This window comes from Hyaloscypha bicolor (assembly GCF_002865645.1).
Source record: "Hyaloscypha bicolor E unplaced genomic scaffold K444scaffold_53, whole genome shotgun sequence".
NCBI classification, from domain to species: domain Eukaryota; kingdom Fungi; phylum Ascomycota; class Leotiomycetes; order Helotiales; family Hyaloscyphaceae; genus Hyaloscypha; species Hyaloscypha bicolor.
Window position 1 is genome coordinate 1,161,757 of NW_020194555.1, and position 17,857 is coordinate 1,179,613.

General features: G+C 29.3%; 1 protein-coding gene across 1 annotated transcript; it reads right to left on the bottom strand.

The window, feature by feature from the left end:
- Positions 1-14,744: 14,744 nt before the first annotated feature.
- Positions 14,745-15,008, bottom strand: K444DRAFT_523799 (uncharacterized protein; the record flags this gene model as incomplete). The annotated part of the gene is given in 2 exon segments (XM_024874316.1): positions 14,745-14,930; positions 14,946-15,008. Coding segments are annotated over 2 exon segments (249 nt in total), but the record flags the coding sequence as incomplete, so codon positions are not given.
- Between the last annotated feature and the right edge of the window lie 2,849 nt (positions 15,009-17,857).

Genomic DNA, 17,857 nt, shown 5'->3' on the forward strand with positions numbered 1-17,857 from the left:
AGCCCTGCTTTTCTAAGCTAAGGTAACTATTTCGCTTTTAACTTTTCTAAAGATATATTTTATTATATTATTTAAACTATATATTAATAGAGCTCTTCCTTTTTAGCGTCTTTAAAAGAGCTCTTTATTAATATCTCGATTATATATTTGAAGGCTTAATATATTACTACTACTATAATTAAATATCTTAATAAGGGATTCTCTAATAAATAATACTTATTATATCTACCTAAGAGGTTTAAAAATAATTAAAAGTTATTATTTAGTTTAGCCAATTATTACAGGTTAGTAAGAAGTATAAGTTTGTTCTTAAACTAGAAGTAAACTTATCGGGCTAGCCTTTCTTCCTATAGTATCTATACCCGTATTAATTATAGATAGTATCTAATATGTATATTTATCTTTATTTAAGATATATTATTATAACTCACTACTTATAAAGAGCTATCTAGAATAAGGACTTTATCTATTACTCTATAAATATTAGCTATTTATACTAGAGCTAGCTGTTTTATAATATTAAATATAGAACTATTAGGAATATAAAGAGTATTTATCTAAAATATAATAGAAAAATCTACTAAATTATAAAGACTATTAATGTGAGGCACGTAATAGCAGGGTGATGCACAAGTAGTCAAGGTAAGTAAGCTGCGGAGTGACGCTTGCAAGTGTAACTGATTCCAAGAATTGATTCCAACAAGAGACTAATCGATGCCCCTTCCAAAGCTAGGAGCGTCTCCCTATATATTCCCTAGTGCTTAGCCAGGCATGCGAAGCCCTTTACTTAATTAGGAAATCCCATGCGATCCATACGATTCCGATCGCAAGCTGTACCCAAAATAGGAAACTAGATCCACGACATCTGACACCTGTCCATGCGCCATCACGTGTGCCCATCACAATTAACTAGATTCTAAATATATATAAATATATATCTAGTAAGCTAATTGCCTTTATTATTACTCTGGCTATCTAACTAGATATAACTTATAGTAATATAATTAGCTTAAAAAGGTCTATTAAGACTAAAAACAGAAACTTTTAATACGGTTACTAGATTTAAATCTAATAAGGCAGTAGTAACTAGTAGAACTTAATTATTATTAATAATCTTTATAATCTTATTTAGTAAGGGTCTAACTTTCTTATTATATATATAATTACCTAAATATATAGTTTTATAGATAGTAAAATTAATCTAAAGGGCCTAATATTTACCTTGCTTAGTATATACCAAATACTTCTTCCTAAAAAAATTTTTGTCTAATTATAGTAAGATAAAATAAATACGTTAAATTATACTACCTTTTTAATATTAATATCTCTCTAATATACTAGTTATACTCCAATGCCTTTTTAATTAATAGTAATTACTATTTGAATATTATGAGTTCAAAGGTTCCAGACTCCTTATATATAATAATAATTTCGCATATATAGCAGAGATATTTACTAAAAGTTATAAGAAATAGGACTAGGGCATTTATTACTAGGAACTATATATTTTTACTAGGCGCGACCTTTAGCAAAATAGTAATAATATTTAGTATACTATTTATAAGTCACAGGTAGCTATTAATATCCCTTACGTGAAATACTAGAGCTTCCCTATTCTTATAATATCTTATAGCTATCTAGTATAATATATATTTATTAAGTATTTCCGTATATACTATCCGGTATTCTAATATATTAGTTCTAATAAAGTTCTTATATTTGTATTAAGTTATAGGCCCGCCGAATATTTTGGTTAAAAGACCAAAGAATAACTAGGACTAAAGTAATTTATAGGAAAGAATCCGCTTACTGGAATAAAGTTCTAGCTTCTCGAGATTATATCCGAGGCTATAAGGAAAGTTCCTGAAGTCTTGGAAGCCGAGTAGTTCTTCCGAGTAAGTAATACTAGAGTTATAGATCGGAATTCTAACCATATATAAATAGTTATGTGTTTTCGGGATATAATCCATAATCGGCTTAAATATGGTAAGAGCGTGGAATTTAGCAAAGCAAAGTTATAAGATATGAGGTTACGAAAGACAACCATATTACATTGTTTTTAATTCTACTATAATAGGCTCGCTTGCAAATATTTTAGAAGGGATTCACCTCTCAACTGCCTATACCAACCCCATCAAATTTTTCTCGATTTTCAAAGTCCTTAGAAAATTATAAAAACTTCACAGTTTATAGAGAATACTCGGAATATTGCGAATATCGTATTCTTTCTTCAAAGGTGTGGCGTTAAGGCTTTCAAATTTTTAAGTTAAGCGATTAAGGGGTGAATTCTTCTAGCGTGGTACTAACCCTAACATTCATTATTGCTCTTTTAATAGTGCCCACATAATCGAACCAGCTACGAGGAAAACCCGCACTAGCCCACGAATGCTTTCGTACGCAGGTCCGCCTGATTAATATCTGCACCCATCAAAAGAACGTCTTATAAGAAGTGTAGATGCCGCTACACGCACCCTCCTACCTAATGCCAAGCTATAATACGATATTATAATCTCTTTCTGGTTTGAACCGGTCGAGATATTTGAATGTTTCAATATAGAACACCTGGTCTTTATCCCACAAGGACCGCAGGGCATTGTAACGGCATTAAGAAGTTCGAATTTGGCAACTGATTGGACTCACGAGTTAGACGTAATTCTATTCAAACCACCGCTAACACAATGGCTGGGATTCGCTCACCAAAATCCCGCTGTTTCTTTAGAGTTGGAACTATATGCCCGACGACGCGGATGGAATTATCAAGAGATTTGGCAGGGAAATCTTCGAGAATCTCATGCCTCCTTAGCCAGTCTAGACAGACATTTGATTGCTCATCGAGTCGTCGCCATGCTCCAGAGCTGGTTTTATTTGGGCCTCTTGGAATCCGTCATTGACAAGCCGGTATCCCCATCGTATGTTATAAACCGAATCTTTGTAGAGAAATAGCTAAAGAACAATAGCAAGCTGATTATAATATTATATCTTTACGTGGTGGAGATTTAAGATCCCCAAACCATAAAGTCGTTCCGGCATGTAGGGTTTTCCGCCACACAGGGATAGACATTAACTTCTTTCCTGAATCAATTCATATCATTTTGCAAATACTGCTAGTGCGTAAGTCTTCTGTGAACCTTGCTGAGGCTTGGTGCTCCGGAGCCAGCAGAGAAGGGTCCGACATGTATGTCTGGGAGATGCAGAGCGCTAGTCGTCCAGCCACTCCCGTCGCCCAGCCACTCCCGTCGTCCAGCTGCTCCCGCAGCATGTGTAAGCACGTGATTCTTAACTGGCCGGCTCCTGGGACCCCGGAGCGAGCCGTATTCAGAAAAGAATATTCGAGAATTACATAGCCACAAGCCACAAGCCACATTTCTTAATCTAATTTTAGACATAGTTAGAAGGCTAAACTTTTTAGACTAGATTGAAAACCTCTCACACTGTCTTTCCCGCCGTATTTGGGATTCTTCTTGACAGATTCTCTCTGAATCTCTAGACCCTATTCTCCTGAACCAAAAATGGGCCTCCCACTATATATACGGATTCCTCAGATGCCTTCGCATCTCACAGTATTGGTCAACCTAACTGGTAGACGCTGCCGTTGGCTGTAGCAAAATAATCCAAGCTATGAACCCGAGACCCAGGAAGACCAGCGAAGAAGAGCGTCGCACGTACCCGCCTCGATACATATGTTCTTTTTATATACAGTAGTCCCAACCAAGACACAGTAGAATGCTGATTCAAATGCATGTAGGATAAGTGAAGCGCCGAGAGCGACTTGACTCTTAAGGCGAATCCTCGCCGAAAATGACGAATACAAAGAGCGGGAAGTGCAATACGAAGGAACAATTATGGGCATATCTACTATAGATGTTCTATAGGTGCTGCTGTCTCCAAGTCGACGCTGCATTACCTCTACTATAGAACGGTTGGGTTGGGTTGCAGAGTCAAGGACCTGCCTTTGCGGTGACCCTCCCATATCTAGCTAGTCAGGGCTATTATTATATTAGTTCTGTTATCTTATTAGTCCTTATCAGGACTACTATGTCTCCTGCTACTTATATTACAGTTAACTTTGGCTATAAGGGAAGCTACAGACGAAAACAAATCAGAGAATAGGGTACTAACTTTATTTACTAGTATCTATAATTATGCTCTTATTTTCCCTTTTATAAGATTACTAGTTATCTATCTATTTGCAGGTACTCTACCTATCGTTTATTATTTTTCCTTCCTTCTTATTCTTCCCAGGTAATTTTTTTCCTCTGGTATATTTAGAAAGGCACTTCTCGATATTTTCCGGTAATATATTCTTTGGGAGAGAATAGGTAGTTTACTAGATAAGTATTAGCGCCGGTCGTATATTTCAAGTATATAATTATTTTACTTACTATTTCTGCTATAGATAGCGGCTATAACATAGGGCCCTTGGATCTATATATAGTATATTAATTATACTTATAAATAATCAGAGTAATATTAATACTATCGAATTTCCCTAATTTATAAGCTTTCTTAATTAAGGTATCCTTTCTCCTATTTAATCTCTCGTTTTTTCTCTTTCTTCTTTTCCCCTCGTTATTTCATTTAATATTTATAATATCTATTAATACCAAAAGGTAATCTGCTTAGGTGAATTTTAATATACTTCGAGTATTAAGCCTAAGGCATTTGAGAGTTATCTATTATTCTAGGCTGTATTTTATTAAAAACCCTCTATTCTAATAGTTATTTTTGAGAACTTTCATATAGTAACTAATAGGGATATAGGAGCCGATTTTGAGCCTATAGTTATATAATAAGAGGCTTGAATTAATTCCCTCTAAACCAAAGTAGTAGGGAGCCATATTTGAACCCTTAATCCTCTAAAATCTTAGCTAAAGAAAGGATTTAATTAGGTAATAAAGGGCCTGAATCGGCTCCCTTAAATCCAAGTAATAGGGAGTCAGATTTGGACTTCTATTAGATCTAAAAATAGGCTGAGCTTTATAAGTCCCTTTATAGTACTACTTATTCTTATAATATATAATTCTACTTAGTTCTTATTCTTTTTATAAGACTAGATAAGGGTTTTATAATTCCTGAAATTATAAAGCCCCTACTAGCTCTTAATTAATATTTACCTTAGTATTTTTGTCTTTAGAATAAAGAGATAGTAGTAGTATTTAAATAAAACATTTTCTTATATATATTATAAAGTAAATAAGACTATAACGGCCACTTTTATATTAATACTAAACTTATATATTATAAGATATATAATAGTAGGGTAATATATAAATAGTTAAGGTAAATAAGCTATAAAGTAATACTTGTAAGTATAACTAATTCCAAGAATTAATTCTAATAAAAGACTAATTAATACCTCTTTCCAAAGCTAGGAGTATCTCTCTATATATTCCCTAGTATTTAGCCAAGCCTATAAAGTACTTTACTTAACTAGGAAATATAATTCTATATAATTTATATAATTCCGATTACCTATATAATTCTAATTATAAGCTTTACCTAAAATAAGAAACTAGATCTATAATATCTAATACCTGTTTATATACTATTATATATATCTATTATATTAATTTCCTCTTTAGGCCCTTGTTTCTAAGAGGCCTGAGAAAACTATAAATAGTTTTATAAATAATTTCCTGAAACTTTTCTGGCTATTAATTCTTTTTAAAGACTTTTTATAATTATTCTATTATTATATCAGGTAATAGACTTGAGAATATAGTTTACTAATCTTATCTAGCTAACCCGTAAATTACTTCTAGTAATTCTCTCTTATAAAGGTAATATAAATATAATATATACTATTAGATAGAAAGCTCTTCTAGTCTTTTAATTAGTTTATAAATCCTAACTCAGCCTTTATTTATAAATAAATTATTACTTTATAGGCCTAAGAGCTTAAAAAAGTTAATCCGATCTTCTGATTTATTTATAAATTCCTTTTTTGGAATTTTCTAAATATTCCTAATATAGAGCCGGTTCTAAATTTATAATTACTATTCGGGAAAAGAATATTATAAAAAGGCCTCTTTTTTCCTATTAACTAATCTTTCTTTTTTTAATTATAATACTATACCTAGCTTTTCCTTATCTTTTGCTTTCCTTTTTTAAGCCTTTTTTAAGCTTCTTTAAACTCCTTTAAGCTTTATTTAAGCTTTATTTAAGTTTCTTTTTAATTCCTTCTTCTATTTCTTTATCTATTAAGATAAATACTCTTTTTAGTACTTATTAGCCTATTATTACTTATTTGGCCAATATTCCTATATTCTTAATTCGCCTTTACTATTTTTAATATTTCAAGAATATTACTAAGTTTCCCGACCTTACTTATATTAAAAGTAATAATTACTTAATATATAATTATTACTATTCTAAGAATAAGAAGTATAATCCTATAAGTTATAATTTCCTTTATTTATTTCCTATTCTAATACTATTCAAGGTTTCTTAAATATATATAATATAATTAAACCGCCTTTTTCAAACTATTAATATATATAAGTATCTTTTCTATCTTTTATCCGAAAGAAAGAAGACTATTATTGCCTTTTTTCTATACTAAATAGTATATACTTCTTATATTAAAGCTATTATTCGAGACTAATAAATTCCTCTAATAATTCAAGAAATGAGTCAAGTAATTCTTATTAGTTTAGTATAAATATAAAGTACTCTTAATAATATAATTAATATTCTTTAGTATTAAATAAGCTTACTTTTTCCTTATTCCTTACTAATAGCTAATAGCTTTATAGGCTAATTTATTACCTGTTTCTTAAAAGAATTCTAATAAGGATAATAATAAGGATAATAGAAAATAGTTATAAGAATAGGGTATTTATAAAATATAGAAATTGGAGTTTTTAGAATTCTTAATAATTTTTATATAGTTTTTCTAAGAATAAATATATAGTTTTTAATAGTTTCCTAATAAAAGCATTTATCTTTTATATCTCTATTTAGCTAATAGTATTATAATATTACTCTTTTTCAAGTATTCTTATAATTCTTGAGCTATATTCTCTAGATTACTTAGTAGTTCTTATATATTATCTACTAGTAAATAGCCTTTCTAATAAATGAAATATTCTTTTCCTTTTCTGTTCTTTTTATAGGCTATAATAGATTCTATTTCGAATTCTTCTTTGCCTTTAATCTCAACCGGTTCTAGTTCTATTATAATACTAGCTTATAGGTACTATAATTCTAAAAGGGAAATATAGAAAATATTATAGATCTAATATAATAGTAGTAATTTCAAATAATATACCTATTTATATATTCCTATAACTTTTAGAACTTTAAAGAAACCGAAATATCTATCTACTAGCTTTATACTAGGTTATAGCTATTAAATATTCTTTATATAAAATATAACTTTATTATATATATTAAATTCCTTATTAATATATTTCTTATTATAGTACTTTTTCTATATATCTACTACTTCTTACTATTACTTCTCTAGTACTTCCTATTCTATTTGAATTCTCTATATTTTTTCCTATATTACTAGTATTTCTTTTTCTGGAATATTATCTTTAATATATAGTTTAATACTAAAATGAAATCCGTATAATATATAGAATAGGGAAATTCCTATTATTAAATATATAAAATTATTATATGTGAATTCTATAAGAGTAAGCTTTATTATCTAATTATTCTACTAGTAGCTAGTATAGTATTTTAAGTATTATTCTAGAGTTTAGTTCAGATTTTCTATTTATCTATTAGTTTATAAATAAAATACTATATTTAGCTATTATTAAACCTTTAAATAGAAATATAGACTTAACTAGAACTTGCTTATAAAAACAGATTTTTTATTAGAGATTATACTTATAGATATATCGAAGTCTTTAATAATATAATATATAAATAGCTCTACTAATTTAGGAACCGAGATTTCCTTAATAGTCGGGATATATTATACTATTTTTATATATCTATTAATAATAATAAATATAGAATTATATACTTTACTATAAAACCTAGAAAAGAGTAGTCCTATAATAAAGTCTATAGTAATTTCTTACTATGGCTTAAAAAGGAAAAGGAATAAACTAAATATATTATATAATAGATATCTTTTTATTTTAGTCTATTAATATATATAAAATAAGTTCTAATATAGTTTTTTATATTCTTTTTTATATTTTATTAAAAATACTTCTTTTAGAGAATCTCTAGTATCTTACTAATACTAAAATATCTATTTATAGGATTATTATAGTTAGCTTATAGTAATTCTTTTTTAAGAACCGGCTTATTTAATATATAAATAGTATTCCGATATTTTAATAACCCAGATATATTAAGTTCCCAAGTCTTAATAGCTCTAGTAGAGGTTTCTTTTAAAAACTATTTATATTACTAGTATTATATTAATAAATTGAGCTTTTAGTACTATAATAGTAGTTTAAGTAATATCTTTCTGCCTTCTTTATATACTATTTCGAACCTAGCTACTTATATAGCTAGAATCCGTAATATATACTATTTATAACTAGCTATATTAGTAATAGGCTCAAGTAGTAGTATTTCCGGTATTATTTTATTACTAAAATGGATTTTCTTTTCGGAATTCCTTAGTATTTTACTAATTAAGGAATATCTATTTCCTCTCTCCTAGGCCTTAAATTATAGTATTACAGGAATAGTATAGTATCCTATTACTATTACCTATAGGACTCTTTATTCTATATTCTATAGCTTATTATAAAGTATAGGTAGTAAAGTATTTTTATTTATATTCGTTATAAAGTCTGGCCTTTTTAATAGCCTATTAGTAGGGTTATTATATCCCGGCCGGTATTCTAAGATAAAGTCAAAGATAGCTAGCTTCTTTACCTATCTTATTTATTAACTATTTAGTTTTCTTTTAATTATAAAATATTTCAAATTATTATAATCTATCTTAATAATAATAGTATACCAGATATATATTAGGTAATACTACTAGGTATAGAATATTAGAATAATAGCTAAGAGCTCAGAATTATATATCTTGTATTTGTTTTTAATTATAGTTATCTTCTTTAAATAAAAGGTAATAGGGTATTACCTGGCTTCTGCCCTTTTACTAAAAAGCTGAGAAATTATACTTATAATTATAAATCCTGAAATATTTATTTCTATATAAATCTTTAAAACTAGATTAAAATAATAAAGAATTAATACTATTATAAATACAATTTGTAATTTCTTAAAAGCCTTATCTATTTTATCTATCTAGCTAAAATAATATTATAGGTTTCTATTAGTTTTTAATAAATTAGTTAATTTATTTATTATTCTAGAATATTTATAGATAAACCTCTAGTAGAAGTTAGTAAAACCCAGGAATACTTGAACTTTTCAGATATTATTTTTTGGGGCTAACTATTTCCTAATAATTATAACCCTACTAGCTTCTATTTCTATATTATCTGGGCTAATTATAAACCCCAGGAACTCTATTTTCTCTATATTAAACTTGTATTTTGCCAAGTTTATAAAGAGCTAGTATTATTATAATTATTTAAGTATATATTAGACTGCTACTATATACTATTCTGGGTTCTTTAAATAAATCAAAATATTATCTAGATAAACTATATAGATAATATTTATAAGGCCTACTAGTATATAGTTAATATATACCTGAAATATTACCGGAATATTAGATAGTCCAAAAGATATAATATAGTACTTAAAATATCTATAATATATTCAAAATACCGTCTTTTATTTATTATTCTTCTATATTTATAACTAATAGTAAGTATTCTTTAAATCTAGCTTTATATATACTTTTGTTCTATAAAGCCTATTTATAGTCTTACTAATAAGTAATAATAGTATTCGGTTCTTAATAGTAATCCTATTTAGACTCTGGTAGTTAATATATAAATATAGGCCGCCTCTTTTCTTTAGAATAAATATAATTGGGGTATTAGCTAGACTAGTAGAATAATAGATTTATTTCTTCTCTAGACTAGTATTAAGATATTCCCGAAAGACTTTAAGCTCTCTTTCTAATAAAATATATATAGGACTATATAGTAGTTAGAACCCTGGTTCCAAATCTATATAATATTTTATTATATAGTAGTCAGATAGTATATCTATAGCCTCTATAGAGAATATTTGGAAAAGGTTCTAATACTTCTTGGAAAATATAACTATCTTATTAATAGTAATAGTAGTAATTTTTTAGCTATCTATTATAAGATAAGTAATTAATAGAAAAATATATATCTTATATTTTACTATTTTAGTAAACTTCCTAATATTTAGAACTTTAACTTTTTATAGTTAAATCTAATATCTCTATATTGCCTTTCTAAAGGAAATCAGGAAGTTAATCTAGTAAAGCTATAGGAATTCAAGTATTATATTAATATAGTTTAGATTAAAATTATATAATATAAAATATATATTAGCTTTTCTTTAGTTCCCTAATATATCCTCGGTAGTAACCCCAAGAATATAATCTCTATATAAATGAATTCTTTTTCCCTCTAGTAAGAATAAAAGAATTACTTTTAATATTAATAGAATACCTATATTTAAAGCTAATTTCCTCTTTATATAATTAGCCTCTATATCCGAATCTACTAATATTCTAATCTTTTACTTACCTTTTATTATCTTAATAGTAACCTCAATTACTATTCTCGTTTCAGGGGCCTTATTTTCTATAATATAAATAAGTATAATTACTATAGAATATACCTATTTCCCGGCTTCTTTAATTCTGGGTATTTATATATTTTATAGCCAGACTTATTATAGTTATAATAAGTCGGTTTCTCTTAATTAGGGCAAGTAGTAGTATAGTAACTTTCCTTCTAGTAAGTAAAGCAAATTATATCCGGTTTTATAGATCCTAATACAGGTATTATATTAGATTCTATTATTATACCTTTATTATTCCGGTTTTATAAATCTTATAATAGAGATATACTTCTTTTCCGTTTCTCTTTATTATTTCTCTTCTCTTTTTTCTTATTTCCTTTCTTTTACTATTTTATTAACTTATTATTATATTCCCGTTAAATAAATAGGTTTAAATTATTCTTAACTCTTATAACTATAGAAATAAGCTTTTTCCTTTCTTATAGAGTATTTCCTTAATAATTAATCTTATTCCGAATCTCTTACCTCAAACTACTAAATAAGTTATTCTACTCTTATAATAAACCCATATATCCCAAGTTATCTAATAGGCTATTCAAGTAAGATATAAAGCTTTAGATACTTTAGCCTAACTATTATTTGGTGTCCTTAAACTTAATAAGGGTATTATTATTATAGTTTTCCGGATCCAAAATAGAATTCTTTATAAATTCAATAAAGATCTCCTAATCCGTAGTATTAATATCTACTAATTACTTCCTATACTTCTAGATATTCCTGGCTATATTCTCAAAACAGGAAATATAATATATAACCTTTATTATATTAGTAGTCTAGGTAATCCTACTATCTTTATACTACTTTAACTTTACCTAATAGAAGAAGTCCTGGGCTTCTTTAATATTCTTTCTCTAATAAGTAAGTAGTTCTCGGGTTTTTGGAGCCCTCTGAACCAAGGATACTACCGGGGATATAACGGATTCTATACCGGGTATTTAAATATTTTTAAGATAACGGATCTGAGCTTCTAGCTCCTCTAGATCTTCTTTCTATTATATCTCTGTTTCTAATTTAGTAATATAATAGCGAGCCGCTACTAATTTCTCTATTATTATTATTATTCTATCTACTAGTTCTGGGGGTATCTGAGTTCTACTTTCTTTTTCTAATTAGGTAATATAAAGAGTACTTGACTGGGTACTCCCCTGGGTATCCGGTTGGGTTGCCCTAATAGTAGTAAAGGTACTTCTCCTGGTTAATACTCTAGCTATTAATATTTTATCTATTAATAGCTTGACTATCTTATAATAAACTACTTCCCGAAGGTTAGATTAATTAGAATATAAGGTATATAATAGTAGGGTAATATATAAATAGTTAAGGTAAATAAGCTATAGAGTAATACTTATAAGTATAACTAATTCCAAGAATTAATTCCAATAAAAAACTAATTAATACTTCTTTCCAAAGCTAGAAGCGTTTTCCTATATATTCTCTAGTACTTAGCCAAGCCTGTAAAGCACTTTATTTAACTAAGAAATACGATCTTATGTAATCCGTATGATTCCGATTACCTATATAATTCTGATTACAAGCTTTACCTAAAATAAGAAACTAGATTCATAATATCTAATACCTGTCTATATATTATTATATATATCTATTATATATATACTTTATTTATATACTATATAGGCTGTATTTCCTAGTAGTTCCGACTAGGAAACTATATTCTTATATATTTTACTTTAATTAATATTAGGTAATATAAATAAAGTAATAGAGCTTAGAGCCTAGAACCTCTTTAGTATAGTAACTTCAGATTTATATACTCTTTAATATACTTTCTATAGAGATCTAACTTAGTTTATGTGAGGCTCCCAATATAGCAGGGTGCTACGCAAGTAGTCAAGGTAAAGGAGTGGAATATAGGGTAAAGTATGGAGTGAAGCGTGGAAGTATAATTGATTCCAAGAACTGGTTCTCAGTAATAAACTAATCGATGCCCATTTCCAAAGCTCGCATACCTCCATATATAGAATCTAGTATTCCGCTGGATGTACGGAAGCACTAGTCCCAATTTGGGAGTGCGATCCCACATAAGCACTAGCCTAATTAGGCTACCAAATCCAGCTGGACGCTCATTAATATATGCATTACAGTTTATTAATCTATATTCTCTTATTTAACTATAGCCTATATGTGACTTTATAAGCCTTCCCTTATTATTTATAAAAAAAATACTACTAGCAGAAAGCTCCTGGGGTATTATAATAACCGGGAGAAAGCTCCTATAACCGAGCTTCTTATAACTATAATCTGGGACCTTTCTCTTATAAGCCTCGGGTTAGGAGAAATTTCTTAGGAGATTATGGGTCTTATAATAAAATTCCTGGGAAATTACGGCTCTTGGGAGAATATAACTCCTGGGAAATTTCTTATAGGAGCTATATTCTCCTAAGCGATTTTTTACAGGACCCGTAATCTCCTAGGAAAATTCTCCCAGGAAGTTTCTCCTAGAAGTAGTACTATAGTATGTAATTCCGTATTGGCATTGGCTCCTAAGTATAAAGAATGAAACTAATAATATTCTGGCCCCTTTAGTCAGATTATTAATACTAAAAATATCCTTAATAGAATAGAACTAATAATGTTCTGACCTTTTTAATCAGATTCTTAATATCAAAAATATTTCGGCCTAAGGAATGGAACTAATAATGTTCCGACCTTTTTGGTCAGATCATTAAATATCAAAAATATTTCGGCCTGAGGAATGGAACTAACAATGTTATGACCCCTTTGGTCAGATCATTAGGGCTTCCGGTAGAATTCGGTTGACGCTCGCGAAAAGGGGCCTTCAAGCGCTAGCGAGACGGATGCGCCAGCGCCGGGAGCCGAGTTTTGCCATCCCCTAATGCCGGCGTTCCTCAAGCGCCAGCGAAATGGATGCGCCAGTATCAGGGAGCCGAATTATGCCCCCTATCCCTAACGCTGACTTTCCTCAAGCGCCGGCGAAACGGATGCGCCAGCGTCAGGGAACCAATTTCTGCCCCCTTTTAACGCCGGCGTTCCTCAAACGCCATTGTAATAGATGTGCCAGCGTTAGGGAGCCATTTCTGCTCCCTTTTTAACGCCGGCGTAACGGATGCGCCGACGTCAGGGAGCCGAATCTTGCTCCATTCCCAACGCTGGCGTTGGTCAAGCGCTAGCGAAATGGATACGCCAGTGTCAGGGAGCCGAATTTTGCCCATTCCCAATACTAGTGCCATGGGACCTAATTCAGCCCCTCCAGGACGGGCAACCCCGGAAATCACATAAAAAATGCAGTGTAATAAACCACCCTTGCCCGAAACTATTTTTAGATTCGGAGTACTATAATTGCGATTATATTAATTTGAAATAATATACTTCAAAGTAGTTATATCTAAAGTAGGATACCTTAATATACTACAAGATCGTATATATGCCTTATTTATACTTTAAGCTAAAGCAGTCCGAATTGCACTACTATAATTCGGACTGCTTTGGCTTAAAGTATACGAATTTAGCCTAGTAGAACTTCGAGCAAGCTGAAAATTTATATTGAAACCCAAACTATTCTGGCTAATAATATAAAAATCCAGAGCATTCCTATAGTTTGTACCGAGTGTCTATTCCTAATAATCCTTCTGTCCCTCGGTTTCTTTACTCATACTGAAATCTACAGGGCGTTATAGTATTACTACTTCATATGCAGTCGAGACAAATGCCAACCTTCTTTTTTATAGTTTCCAGTTTTCCGGTAAGCGTTTCGCTATAGGTTAGTACGTTATAATAATAGCTTTAATAGCTCAAGATTAAAGAATAGTATATTCGTGCCATATCTTTACATAAAACCGCTTTTATACTTTTAATAATTTCCGATATAGGGACTTCAAGTATCCTTAATGGCCCGTAGTAGAATTAAAGTATTTTATATTTATTACTGCGGTTTTTGCCCTAGCCGTAGTTAGAACAGCCGCTAACGAAGTTAATTCCATCTTTTAATAATTGGTATAGTTCTACTTGCATTTAGTTCTTTTACTCTTCTAATAGGTCTAGAAAAGTTAATTACTAGTATAATATCCGAGGTATTAGGGTTATTACATATAGAACGTTTTCCAAGGGATAATTTGACTAGTAATCTCGTTATTTAAGAATTTCAAGTAAGACCCCGTATAATAAAGGATTAGCGCCAGAGTATATACTATAAATATATCTATATTACCGAATAAGAAGGCTATAACCAGAAGATATCCCATATCCTCTCTCTCTGGCTTCCCTCTAGGCTTTAACTACTATACCCTAATGTATTTCAGGGCAATATTAAGATTATATTTATTGGCCTCGATAGTAATTTGAAGAACTCCTATTAGTATTAGGGACTATAGTATATTATTATTATAATAATAGATAATATAATAAATTATCCGTAATATATTGGTATTGTCCTCTACTAGTTAAACCTTCCGTAGGAATTCTTTGGAAAGTTCTCGACCTTTATTCCAAGTGGGCCCGAATATAGTACCAAAGACTTTTGAGGTATACCTAAGGCATTAGAATTAAATTCTTAATTATACGTTCCGAGGTCCGACTACTAATATAATATTGCCATCCGGAGAAATGTCTGGGACTGGATCTAACTTGTAGTTACTCTCTACTATATTCATGTTTCGACTAGTATAGTCGAGTTTGCTGAGCTAGTACGGAAGCAACGTTAGAGGTCAAAGGCATATACGAAGAGTCTGTGTCGGCGGTACGTTCCGCCGCACCACGTGGAAGTGATGAGGCGACTGAGACGGCACTAGGAAATGACCTCACAGTGCAGCTCACGTGTATCTCATACCCCGCCAATGATAACCTTAATGACATCACGTTGGGCTCGCTTAAGCCTTGGCCTATCCAGGGGGGCCGGCCCGCTGATCTGAGGCTGCTCATTACTTGTCACGTGAGATTGGAAAACGGCTTCTTTGCTTTGTTAAGTATTTTAAATATATAATATACTAATATTTTAAAGCTATTAGCCGGCTTAATATCGAGTACTTTTATTAATAATATAAAGTATAGGCTTACCGGAAATATAGAAAATATTAATAATAATAGAATAGTTAAAGCTAATATTATCTTTTAGATTAAATTTAAATTATTTTAGTAATTATCCGAATTTCTGGTATTACTTATAATACTTTATAAAGTACTTAAAGGCTTTTATATTAATATTATAGCCTGCTTATTCTAGTATATTTTAGAGCTTACTAATAGATAAATAACTATAATATATATAGGGTTATATATAACTTAAGGGTATATAATAAACCTCGGATATTACAGGTATTAATTAGGGAGATCGGAGGCCCTTTAACTTTACAACTAACTACTAATTATATTATAAGTATTAGGCTTATAAATTACTAATTATATATATGTTATTAGGGCCTCCTATTTAGAGAGGGCTTCCCTGGATCTTATAGGAGGAATAGAGATTAGTTCTATACTAAATTTAATACTATAGTTTTATAACTTACTAATAAATACCTTATAAACTAATCTCTCTATCCTTAAAGAAGATAGTTTAATAAGTAATTATATCTCGAAATCTGCAAAATATATAACCTCTTACTAAAGCTATTCCTATAAAGAAAGTTAATCAGATTAATCCTAATACGAGTAATAGTAAAGGCTTGTTTAATACTTTTAATAGGGCCTTTTAGGAGCCTCTGAGAGCTAATAATAATAACGGAAATAATCCCGGTAATAATTAAGATACCGAGATTAATATCCGAATTACTATTACCCAAACTATAGAATAGGGCTTATATACTAAAGTTAAAGCACTTTAATAAAAGCAAGAATTAGTAGATATAATTAATTAATATATCTTATAATTAAAATAATATAAGAATATCCTTAGAAATACCTTATAATTTATTATATTTTATAAAAACTCTATTTATAAGTCTATTTTATTTTCCTTAGTAATTCCTATTAGGAAACTTCTTAAAATGGGATTAGAACCTACTTCTTTTCCTAATATAATAAGCTTTAAGAGTAATCTCGATACTATTTATTAGGAGCTACTATATAATATCCTAAAGATGTATTTAAACTAAGAAAAGCTTCTTAAGGTCCGGATACCTGACTTATATTATAGAAAGTTCCTTAAGAAATAAAAAATATTTATATTTTTCTAGGAAATAGTTTTAGAACCTAACCTTAGACTTATAATAAATACTTTTCTAGAATTAACTCTATTATAAGTACTCTTAGGAACGAACCTTATAATACTTGGGAGGCTATAATAAAGCAAAGCCTATTATTATATAAGGTTTATTAGAAGCAATTTAAGGCCTATTTAGCTAATATACTCTAAGTACCTCAAATCCGTTAATAAGATGCCTTTAAAAAACTCTGAGATCTTTATTAGAAAAATAGTAAAATAATTACCGAATTATATATTCAAATAATTAGTCTCGAAATTAACTAGAACCCATATCCTAAAAAAGACTAGGTCCGGACTCTTAATACTACTTTATCTAACTATAAGACTTATTAGATACTTATATCTATTTTCTTAGAAAATAAGGTAATATCTATTCCCGAGTAACTTAAGAAAGCTCAGAAAGTAAAATATACTATTTATTCTAAATTAAGAAAAGCAAAAATAGGGAAGTCTAGTAAGAGTAACTCTGCTCCTAAAAACTCTGACTTAGTAAATTCTAATTCGTAAGGCTATTAAAAAAGAAAGAATAAGTTCCGAAAATTATATAAGAAATCCTTAGGTAATATTTTGGCCTCTTTAAGGCCTTAATAAAGTACTAGTTCTACTTTAGATATAGTTTATTAGACTTATAAATAGAAAAAATATTTCTTAGGAAATATAAAGTATTTTAAATATATTAAATAGACTTGGCAGAACCCTAATAAGACCAAAATCATAGAAGAATTAAGGTATTTATAAAAGTAGGTTAATGCTATAGCTATAAAGAAATACTTTAAAGAAGACTTTTCTAAGAAATAGAGAAAAGAAAAGACCAAATCTTAAATATTAATAATTTTAGCTATAATAAAAAAGATATATTACTTTATATAATTATTTAAATAAGATTAATATAGCCAGAAATAGGTGCCTTAGAAATATAATAAACTCGATAATACCGGATTAGATTATAATTTCCTTAATAATAATTAGATTTAAAGTCAGGGCTTTATTATCTTA